The following is a 12,157-nucleotide window of genomic DNA, read 5'->3' as shown; positions in this document are numbered from 1 at the left end:
CATTAAGCACATTCACACTGTTGTGTAACCATCACCACCATTCATCTTCAGAAATTTTTCATCTTCCCAGACTGAAACTCTGTTATCTATCACACAGTAACTACCCCTCAGCGCCTTACCCAGCCCCTGGCAACCACCATGCTACTTTCCATCGCAGCTTTCCTGTGATTAGGAACATAGGAACACCACACAGCACATTAGCACTATGCTTGGGGGCCATTTTTAAAAAGCAAAATCAATAAGAGGAGCAATAAAAATAGAAGCACAAAATATATGAAAACATGGCACTAAATAGACGGGAAAAAGGGAATTTGTTTATAGTATGAAAGCTGAAACAATAAGGCGGAACCCTGCCTTGTTTGACCTCATCTGGGAACCTGTGTGTCAGATAGGACTCAATTTTTTTGCCGCTCTGTGAATGCCAGCGAATGACTGAAAAATGCTAGGAATAATGAGTTTCATAGATAAATTTTAGTAAGTAGGCAAATTTGTGAATACAGAAATCATGAATAATAAGAATTGTCTGTTAGTGAAATGACAACCTTTGTTCACTTTTTTCCAGGTAATAAGAATAAAGAGCTGGAACATGTAACCTGGCTGCCTTAGAAAATTTTACTTGCCTCACAGGCCTAGAAAGGTAGACTTTGTGACTGATAATTGGCAGCTATGATCTGAGGCAGTTCTAGTTCATGTGGAGCATAATTTTAAGCATAATCTCAAACCCTTCTGCATAAAACAAACAGCAAGCACTCAAATGCCAGTTATCAATTACTTACTATATGACAGGTGCTATATTCAGCAATTTACATGCATTATTAAATTATATTCCCCCAAAACCCTATGAGGAAGCTGAAGTTTAGAGAAGTTAAATATCTCATCCATTATCACTTAGTTAGAAGTGGCAAAGTTGAGATTTGAACTCAGGTCTATCTGACTCCAGAGCCTGAGTTCTCAATTCATCTGCTATGCAATTCTAAGCATATTTTAAAAAGAAGTTTGACTTACTTGGAACTGTATAGATGCATATGTTACAATGATCATAACATTTCAAAGATTTACACATTGAAAAATGAATTTACCAAACAAATAAAACCTTAGAAGCCAGATCTAATATTGTCCCATAACAAAGAGTATCTGAAATCCTCAGGGCATCTGGTTTGTGTCTGGTTTTCCTTAATCTTTAATGATGGGCAAATCCAATGCATTATGTAAGGCCATTTTTTTTCTCAAGAGATGTAGATACCTCTTAAGAATTTTATGAAAATGCATTAACTTTTCAGGCTACTGAGTTGCATTTTAGTGCACCGAGGCAGTAAATTAGTGTACAGTGTGCAAAAATGGTAGTGACTTTAAAAATAAATATTTGATATGAGCCACTGTATTCTCTTGGAAAAAAAAAAAAGTAATGGATTAAATCTCTTAGGAATCCTTAGCTTCCCAAAAAGGAGTAGGAAAAAGAAATCTCCTTTGGCCTGGAAATATCTTCTGTTTCTTGCTGGCTATGTTTGCTTAGCTCTTTAATTGTTCATTTGACTAGATCTTGTGGCTCCAAAAGCTAAGGTTGAACGTTTGATCCCTACAGAGGCCACTTAAATTTAGAGAACAAAAAGCTCTATTCTCTGCTCCCAGACTTTACCCCAAATCCCTGCCAGGTGTCTGCCCTCTGGTCAAAATGAGAAATTGGCAAAGGGGTGCAAACATATCACAGTATTGGGAAACAACAAAAGGTCACCCCTTTATCATGATGCTCTTTCTCTTTTATGTGCTGACAATATTCTGATATAATTTATAGAGAATAGATACTGCACTTTTTACTCTCTGGATATTTACTGCTGGAAATCTGAGGCAAACTGTAATAAGCTCTGCCATGCCAGTTATAAAATTCATTATCTTATTCTATGTTCAGAGATTTTTCTACTAGCTGACATTACCCTCTTGGTAATAAACAATGAAAAACATATCTACTGAGTTATATGAATCTGCATCTTTAGAATAGGAAATAATAGCACTCAGTCAAAAGTTCAGTATAATTTTCATATTAATAAAAGACATTAAACTATGTAAAAATAATTCCATGCACAATATATTATAATAAGAATGACTTTCAATATTTACTAAGAATTTAGTCAGAAAACAAGTTTCTCAAATTATAGATGAAAATTCTCTACTAGTATCATAATCTCAACTTTTAATTCAGGTCTTCCTAATTTTTATTTTCCTAATTACTTGGTACTAAAAATAATTTAATACAACAAATAAAAATATTTTTTACTTCAAATGCTTGCCTAAACAATATAAAATCATTTTAGTTTTTGAGGAAGCAATATTTCATATTTTAAGTATGTAGTATAAATTAAAATTGACTTATTTAAATTACAATAAGAGTTGTGTGAGGATTAATAAGATTTAAGTACAGTTTATATTATTGCCAACATAGACTTTTGTTTTTCAAATGTCACAAATATCTTTTATTATTTGTAGATTTATTTCTTTTATGAAGTAGTCAAATGAATCAGCTCACCCTTGACTGTAACAAAATACTGCTTGGTGACTTGTGACAGACAGGGTTTTAACCTCTGACAGTGAGATTCATTGTGGAGCATGAGCCAATCATAGATCCTGACGACACTTGTCTCATCTAAGTTGGAATATAAAAAGCCACTTGGAATACAGTATAAAAGATTCACTGGTGTGGCAAGTTGTCTCTCAGACTGTACATGCATTAAAATTTTGCTTGGCATTACTCAAAAGCAAAGGAAAAGTAAAAGGAAGAAACAAGAACAAGAAAAAAAGATTATATTGATTTTAAAATCATGCAAAAACTGCAACTCTGTGTTTATATTTACCTGTTTATGCTGATTGTTGCTGGTCCAGTGGATCTAAATGAAAACAGTGAGCAAAAAGAAAATGTGGAAAAAGAGGGGCTGTGTAATGCATGTACTTGGAGACAAAACACTAAATCTTCAAGAATAGAAGCCATTAAAATACAAATCCTCAGTAAACTTCGTCTGGAAACAGCTCCTAACATCAGCAAAGATGCTATAAGACAACTTTTACCCAAAGCTCCTCCACTCCGGGAACTGATTGATCAGTATGATGTCCAGAGGGATGACAGCAGTGATGGCTCTTTGGAAGATGACGATTATCACGCTACAACGGAAACAATCATTACCATGCCTACAGAGTGTAAGTAGTCCTATTAGTGTATATCAACAGTTCTGCTGACTGTTATTCTAGTGTTTATGAGAAACAGATCTATTTTCAGGCTCTTTTAACAAGCTGTTGGCCTGTATGTAAGTAGAAAGGAAAAGAGTTTCTCTTTTTCAAGATTGCATGAGAATATGTTGATGAGACAAAAATCTGCTGCATTATTTGTTTTCTTATAGAGACAAAAAACTAAAAAATAAAATACTTGCATAGCATTAGTTTAATAAGGCAAATATAGATAGCATGCTTATGCTTTCACAGTAATACCACCAAGGCAAGGACTGGGAGATACTACAAGCAATGTTAAAAACTTACATTAGATTTTATAATTGTATTTGGTTGTGTAAAATGTTTTTTTCACTAATAACAGAAAAAAAAGAAATTGCTGGATGTTTAAGCTTACTTGAGCACTGCTGAAAACCTAAAGTGATTTCTGTTATTTGAAACTCTCTCAGTGTTTTTTTTGTTCTTCACAGTTAAAAATTTAATATTGAAAGCTATTACACTGAAGAGTATGAAAAAATTAAATATCTTAATGTATTAGTAAGAACAATAATGAAGTAAACATAGCGTAATAATCATCACGAACTAAATATTAGAAAATGCCTAAGAAATAAACATTTTAATTGGGTAGGTTATGGCTCACAAAGTCCTCCTTGTACCTTGACCGTAGTACTATTGTTGAGAGTACCCAGTTTGTGTACTTCCAAGCAGGCAGAGTAATTAATAACCTTCTAAAATATTTTATTCTTCCTGAGAGGGAGGGCTTTTACCTGTGGTATCTACACCGCTTCTGACAGATAACATATTTCATACAATTCCTTTTGCAGTCAGCTCAAAAGAATACTTTCTCCAGGAAAGAGAAAGAGGCACCTTGACAGAGAAGGCATGGCAAGAAAAATTTTGTGTTACCTGTTATCTTGCTTTAATACAAGTCTTTATATACTTTAAACAAGACTCAAAACAGTTTTAAAATATTATTTCCCTTATTAAGTAATCAGGTTACAATGCAGCAAAGAATTTCCATTTAAGACTCCGCTATCAAATAGGTCTGGAGTAGATTTGCCTTTTATAGACAATTTTGGAAAACCAAAATAAAATAAATTGTTAGTGCTTGTGCTTACATGACAGCCTGGCCCTAAAGACAATACTTTCAAGCTTTTGCGATAGCCTGAATATAACATCAAGATTTTTGTGTTAATTATCTGCTTAGTTTTGCTCCTTTAAAAGGCTATTCCAAAGCCAAAATGTAACAGATGTACTGTGTTTTCTACTAATTCCCGAGGCTCAGTAAGTTGCTCAGTGTGTCTTGTCCCCAGGTAATTCAGGCCTGGGGGAAGGGTTCCTTCTTCCAGACTGATTGGTACAGCTGCTCAGTAAGTGTAACTACTCAGATTCCCAAAGAATTCTAAGTGGTTGTTCCTCCACAGTGTCTCTTGTTCTCTCTAATCATCATCATTTTAAAATTTCATTCAGTGTTCATTACTTCATAGAATCTTCCTTTGTCCATAGTTCTCTGGAAGGGGAATAGATTCCTGATGAACAGCTGAAAATACATACGTCTGAAAAATTCTGAAAAGCTAGGGTAATGATTTTCTTTGACATTTTTTTCTGAGTTATAAAGTTCCACACAGTATTTCATTTTAAAAGACTGCATAGGCATACATTATCTTAATTTTTTAAAATGCTCAACTATTAATATGGAGGGGTTTTGTTAATGGGAAATAATTTCAGTAACTCTTCTTTTCTTATTCATTTATAGCTGATTTTCTAATGCAAGTGGATGGAAAACCCAAATGTTGCTTCTTTAAATTTAGCTCTAAAATACAATACAATAAAGTAGTAAAGGCCCAACTATGGATATATTTGAGACCCGTCGAGACTCCTACAACTGTGTTTGTGCAAATCCTGAGACTCATCAAACCTATGAAAGACGGTACAAGGTATACTGGAATCCGATCTCTGAAACTTGACATGAACCCAGGCACTGGTATTTGGCAGAGCATTGATGTGAAGACAGTGTTGCAAAATTGGCTCAAACAACCTGAATCCAACTTAGGCATTGAAATAAAAGCTTTAGATGAGAATGGTCATGATCTTGCTGTAACCTTCCCAGGACCAGGAGAAGATGGGCTGGTAAGTGATAACTGAAAATAACATTGTAATAACCTTATGTTTTTATTCATAATATGAATAAACAACAGTAGAAAATAGCTACAAATTCCCTAAGCTCATAAGCTAGACAAAGGTATCTTACCCCAACGGTAGCCCTGTACCCAATAAAAGTAGGGGTCCAATTTCATATCCTATGAAACACTCCCTTGATCCTCTGACTTTGCATCAAGATTTTAGAAAACAATTATACCATACTTCTTAATTTCTTAAGAAGTCCTTTTGAATTGGGAATGAAATATAAAGTGCCTTTCATTAATATGATACATGACTGTATGAATTAAAATATTAACTCTATATAGTGGATTTTCTACATAAACCAACAAATCCAAACATTATTTTTTTCTCCCAGAAGGGTGCCAAATGTGTTAAAATGTTTGGCTTAGCATAAAACAGATAAACCTTTTAAAATTATAATTAAATGTTTTATTCAGAGAAATTAAGAGTGATATTTATAGGCTTATACTTTATTAAATACATTTAAGATTCCTCATGATAAATATGTTCATTATTTGTAGGATGTTGATGCACTGATGTGTGTATATATCTCTTTATGGAATATTCCTAATAAAACTTCAATTTACATGCCTAGGTGGCCAATTAGCCTTTGCCGCCTAGCTTATTTCTGAGCTGCCTTAGCATTCTTGTGCAAAAGTTGACTTAGGGAAGGCCAACTAATTTAGTATCAGGCCAAGTAAATGACAATACCTTATATATAACAAAAATTAATAAAAACCATTTTAATTCCTAGTACAAATTTAGGGTTACTCTTCTGGCTTATCTAAATTTCTGTTTACTTCTGTTTTCAAATACTTAATGTGATCACATCTTTTTACATTCATCTATTGATATAATTTACAAAAGAAGATTATACTTGTAAACAACAAACATGTTACCTTTGTAATCTTTCAATGATCTTAGTTATAAAGATGATATAATTAGCAGATCAGATCTACTCTAAATAAAACATTCTTCAAAATACTATACAATATTTTTTCATTTGTATTACTTTTTTATTATATATGTGTATATGTATATTTATACACACATATGTTTTACTTCAATATGTTGGGGGGTACAAGTGGTTTCTGGCTACACAGATGAATTGTACAGTGGTGAAGTCTGAGGCTTAAGTGCACCCATCACTCCAAGTAGTGTATATTGTACCCAATATGTAGTTTTTAATCCCTCAACCCCTTCTGAGTCTCCAAAGTACCTTATACTACTCTGTATGTCTTTGCGTACTCATAGCTTAGCTCGCACTTACAAGTGAGAACATATGGTATTTGGTTTTCCATTCCCTTCGAATAATGGTCTCCAGCTCCATCTAATTTGCTGCAAAAGACATTACTTCACTCTTTTTTATGGTTAAATAGTATTCCATGGTGTATATATACCACATTTCCTTTATCCATTCATCCGCTGATGGGCACCAGGCTGGTTCCATATCTTTACAACTGTGCATTATGCTGCGATAAACATACGTGTGCAGGTGTCTAAAAGACTATACAATTTTCTAAATGATCTAGTTTCCTTTATATATGCTACTTTAAATGTTAATGACTCCCAAAATGATATTATTATTTTTGACAGTCTTAAATAACACTGCCAGAGCTATTTTCATTTAGATATGGGTTAAAAACTACTGTCAATTATTTAAGAAAGTGTTCCTTTTTATAGGTAGCATTTTAATGATCAAAATTGATAATATGTCCAGTGGTTAATATGTTGTATTCCTCAGATTTTTTCATGTAAAGGGAAACAAAGTCTCAAATGCATTAAAAGATTGGGGCAGAGACAGAACCAACAAATTTTTGAATATCTGAATAGAAACATTTTCCAGTGAAAGAATAAAGGAAATATCATCATCTCTTCTTCTGAATTTGTCCTTCCCTATTTTGCCCTGGCTTTATTGTCCAAGTTTTCCTGAGTGAGGAGAATGGATGACTATACCTAACCCCCCAGGAGTTACCAGGCATATTCAGCCAACACATTTAATCAGGAAGCAAGAAGAGAGGGAGCTCAGGTCTTTCCTTTATTCCCCACTTCTCCTTCTTCTCCTCTCTCTCTCCTTTCTTCCTTCCCTCTCTTTCTTCCCATAAATATTTTCAGGACATCCATTATGTGCCAGGCAGTCTGGTACTCAAACTTGGAAAAATAAAAATTAAAAAGACATGGAACTGACCTTAGGGGAATTTGTATTGCTGTTAAATTCTTTTGAGACATAAGGGGAAAATCAAGCCTAGTGTAAATTAACATTCCTTAATGCTGTGCCTTTTAAAAATAAATGTGGTATGAGCAAAATTATTAGTTTATTTCTTCAACAATGACTTCTTAAGGTAGGTAGAAAAGTGTCTCCAGGTCTATTGATATTACTGATTGTTCTTTCCTTTTCAAACAGAATCCCTTTTTAGAGGTCAAGGTAACAGACACACCAAAAAGATCCAGAAGGGATTTTGGTCTTGACTGTGATGAGCACTCAACAGAATCGCGATGCTGCCGTTACCCTCTAACTGTGGATTTTGAAGCTTTTGGATGGGATTGGATTATCGCTCCTAAAAGATATAAGGCCAATTACTGCTCTGGAGAGTGTGAATTTGTATTTTTACAAAAATATCCTCATACTCATCTGGTACACCAAGCAAACCCCAGAGGTTCAGCAGGCCCTTGCTGTACTCCCACAAAGATGTCTCCAATTAATATGCTATATTTTAATGGCAAAGAACAAATAATATATGGGAAAATTCCAGCCATGGTAGTAGACCGTTGCGGGTGCTCATGAGATTTATATTAAGTGTTCATAACTTCCTAAAACATGGAAGGTTTTCCCCTCAACAATTTTGAAGCTGTGAAATTAAGTACCACAGGCTATAGGTCTAGAGTATGCTACAGTCACTTAAGCATAAGCTACAGTATGTAAACTAAAAGGGGGAATATATGCAATGGTTGGCATTTAACCATCCAAACAAATCATACAAGAAAGTTTTATGATTTCCAGAGTTTTTGAGCTAGAAGGAGATCAAATTACATTTATGTTCCTATATATTACAACATCGGCGAGGAAATGAAAGCGATTCTCCTTGCGTTCTGATGAATTAAAGGAGTATGCTTTAAAGTCTATTTCTTTACAGTTTTGTTTAATATTTACAGAAAAATCTACACACAGCATTGGTAAAATGCAGGATTGTTATATACCATCATTCGAATCATCCTTAAACACTTGAATTTATATTGTATGGTAGTATACTTGGTAAGATAAAATTCCACAAAAATAGGGATGGTGCAGCATTTGCAATTTCCATTCCTATTATAATTGACACAGTACATTAACAATCCATGCCAATGGTGCTAATACAATAGGCTGAATGTCTGAGGCTACCAGGTTTATCACATAAAAAACATTCAGTAAAATAGTAAGCTTCTCTTTTCTTCAGGTGCATTTTCCTATACCTCCAAATGAGGAATGGATTTTCTTTAATGTAAGAAGAATCATTTTGCTAGAGGTTGCCTTTCAATTCTGTAGCATACTTGGAGAAACTGCATTACCTTAAAAGGCAGTCAAATGGTATTTGTTTTTATCAAAATGTCAAAATAACATACTAGGAGAAGTATGTAATTTTGTCTTTGGAAAATTACAACACTGCCTTTGCAATACTGCAGTTTTTATGGTAAAATAATAGAAATGACCGACTCTATCAATATTGTATAAAAGACTGAAACAATGCATTTATATAATATGTATACAATATTGTTTTGTAAATAAGTGTCTCCTTTTTTATTTACTTTGGTATATTTTTACACTAAAGACATTTCAAATTAAGTACTAAGGCACAAAGACATGTCATGCATCACAGAAAAGCAACTACTTATATTTCAGAGCAAATTAGCAGATTACATAGTGGTCTTAAAACTCCATATGCTAATGATTAGATGGTTATATTACAATCATTTTATATTTTTTTACATGATTAACATTCACTTATGGATTCATGTAGGCCGTATAATGTGAATTTGAAATTTCAATGGTTTACTGTCATTGTGTTTAAATCTCGACGTTCCATTATTTTAATACTTGCAAAAACATTACTAAGCATACCAAAATAATTGACTCTATTATCTGAAATGAAGAATAAACTGATGCTATCTCAACAATAACTGTTACTTTTATAATTTGATAATGAATATATTTCCGCATTTATTTACTTCTATTTTGTAAATTGGGATTTTGTTAATCAAATTTATTGTACTATGACTAAATGAAATTATTTCTTACATCTAATTTGTAGAAACAATATAAGTTATATTAAAGTGTTTTCACATTTTTTTGAAAGACACAACAGTTTTTATTCTAATGATTAATTCTGGATTTCTGATTTTCACTTTATTATAAAAGCCTAATGGTTGAGGAATTTTAGGTCTGCTACTCTGGTTCTCAGGAGTTAAATTCCTATTAAATTGGTCCTGGTCAAGTTGCTTTACACATATGAAAGCAAGGACTAGTTATATCTGTTTCATTTCTCTTTTATTTTACTTTGTTTTTTTAAATTATACTTTAAGTTTTAGGGTACATGTGCACAACGTGCAGGTTAGTTACATATGTATACATGTGCCATGTTGGTGTGCTGCACCCAGTAACTTGTCATTTAACGTTAGGTATATCTCCAAATGCTATCCCTCTCCTCTTCCCCCACCCCACAACAGGCCCTGGTGTGTGATGTTCCCCTTCCTGTGTCCATGTGTTCTCACTGTGCAATTCCCACCTATGAGTGAGAACATGCGGTGTTTGGTTTTTCGTCCTTGCGATAGTTTGCTGAGAATGATGGTTTCCAGCTTCATCCATGTCCCTACAAAGGACATGAACTCATCATTTTTTATGTCTGCATAGTATTCCATGGTGTATATGTGCCACACTTTCTTAATCCAGTCTATCATTGTTGGATATTTGGCTTGGTTCCAAGTCTTTGCTATTGTGAATAGTGCTACAATAAACATATGTGTGCATGTGTCCTTATAGCAGCATGATTTATAATCCTTTGGGTATATACCTAGTAATGGGATTGCTGGATCAAATGGTATTTCTAGTTCTAGATCCTTGAGGAATCGCCACACTGACTTCCACAATGGTGTTCCTATAAAAGTGTTCCTATTTCTCCACATCCTCTCCAGCACCTGTTGTTTCCTGACTTTTTAATGATCGCCATTCTAACTGGTGTGAGATGGTATCTCATTGTGGTTTTGATTTGCATTTCTTTGATGGCCAGTGATGATGAGCATTTTTTCATGTGTCTTTTGGCTGCATAAATGTCTTCTTTTGAGAAGTGTCTGTTCATATCCTTCACCCACTTTTCGATGGGGTTGTTTTTTCCTTGTAAATTTGTTGGAGTTCATTGTAGATTCTGGATATTAGCCCTTTGTCAGATAAGTAGATTGCAAAAATTTTCTCCCATTCTGTAGGTTGCCTGTTCACTCTGATGGTAGTTTCTTTTGCTGCACAGAAGCTCTTTAGTTTAATTAGATCCCATTTGTCAATTTTGGCTTTTGTTGCCATTGCTTTTGGTGTCTTAGACATGAAGTCCTTGCCCATGCCTATGTTCTGAATGGTATTGCCTACGTTTTCTTCTAGGGTTTTTATGGTTTTAGGCCTAACATTTAAGTCTTTAATCCGTCTTGAATTAATTTTTGTATAAGGTGTAAGGAAGGGATCCAGTTTCAGCTTTCTACATATGGCTAGCCAGTTTTCCCAGCACCATTTATTAAATAGGGAATCCTTTCCCTATTTCTTGTTTTTGTCTTGACCTGAAAACTATTTATATGTTTCATAGGTTCAATTTCCAAATGCATTGCAGTTGGCAAGGGTATATGGTCCTAGAGTTACAAGTTCTACTGAAGCCACAGAGACACAAGGAAGCTACATTTTTTTCTTACCACTTAATGAAACTGGTACACTTATCTGAACTTTGTGGGCACCAATTTTCAAATTGAATTGCAAAACAGTTGTAAAGTACCTAGAAATCCTTAAGTGCAATAACATACATAAATATTTTTTAAGTGATTCCTCCTCTCCACCCTCCATCAGTTTAGTAACTTAGTTATAAAGCAGTGACTAAGTTTAATGAGGAAGATAATTAAAATTCTATGTGTTAATATTGCTAAATAGTGTATAATTAATATAAGTGTCATTTCAATAATTTCTATTTGTATATTAATTATATACAAATAGAAATCTAAATTCAAATATTGATTAAACTATAATATGATAAAATCCATTTCAAATATCAAATGATCACTTTTAAAAATAAAACACCAATAATATAACTAAGAAATGAAACTATAGGCAATGATAGGCAAGTCATGACTTGTCTGGCATGTGACATAGAGTGTTGAAATTTCATTTGCATGGTCATTCAGTTCCAGTTTACACACTGCAAAACGTATCAAAGCAAACTATACTATTTTAGTCATCCCTGAGTAAGATGTCGAGCAATGAAAAATGGTACTAAATTTAGTACCATTCATGCCTCGATGGCATTTTGCAGAGGAAGTATTTGGAAAATGAGTATATTTATGTTAGATAGCATGCATGGTTTATAGCAAGTTTATCTTGGTTGCCATTCAAAACACTAGACAGAAGGAATATTTAAATATTTTTTCCTAGATTACACATAAAAATACTTCAATAGTATCACATCCTGTCAAGAACGCAAGATGTTCTTGAATGTAAGATTTTACATATGAGGCTGCCCAGGCATAAAATGTATATATAATGATGACAGACAAC

At 33.7% G+C, this 12,157-nt stretch overlaps 1 protein-coding gene across 1 annotated transcript; it reads left to right on the top strand.

The window, feature by feature from the left end:
• The first annotated feature begins 2,679 nt into the window (after positions 1-2,679).
• On the top strand, positions 2,680-9,713 carry MSTN (myostatin). The gene is made up of 3 exons (XM_055290016.1): positions 2,680-3,186; positions 4,970-5,343; positions 7,781-9,713. Exons 1-3 carry the CDS (start codon positions 2,814-2,816, stop codon positions 8,159-8,161), a joined length of 1,128 nt encoding a protein of 375 aa, XP_055145991.1. The 5' UTR covers positions 2,680-2,813; the 3' UTR covers positions 8,162-9,713.
• The last annotated feature ends 2,444 nt before the right edge of the window (positions 9,714-12,157 follow it).

Source organism: Symphalangus syndactylus, chromosome 8 (assembly GCF_028878055.3).
Source record: "Symphalangus syndactylus isolate Jambi chromosome 8, NHGRI_mSymSyn1-v2.1_pri, whole genome shotgun sequence".
NCBI classification, from domain to species: domain Eukaryota; kingdom Metazoa; phylum Chordata; class Mammalia; order Primates; family Hylobatidae; genus Symphalangus; species Symphalangus syndactylus.
This window is presented reverse-complemented; position numbering and strand designations above follow the sequence as displayed.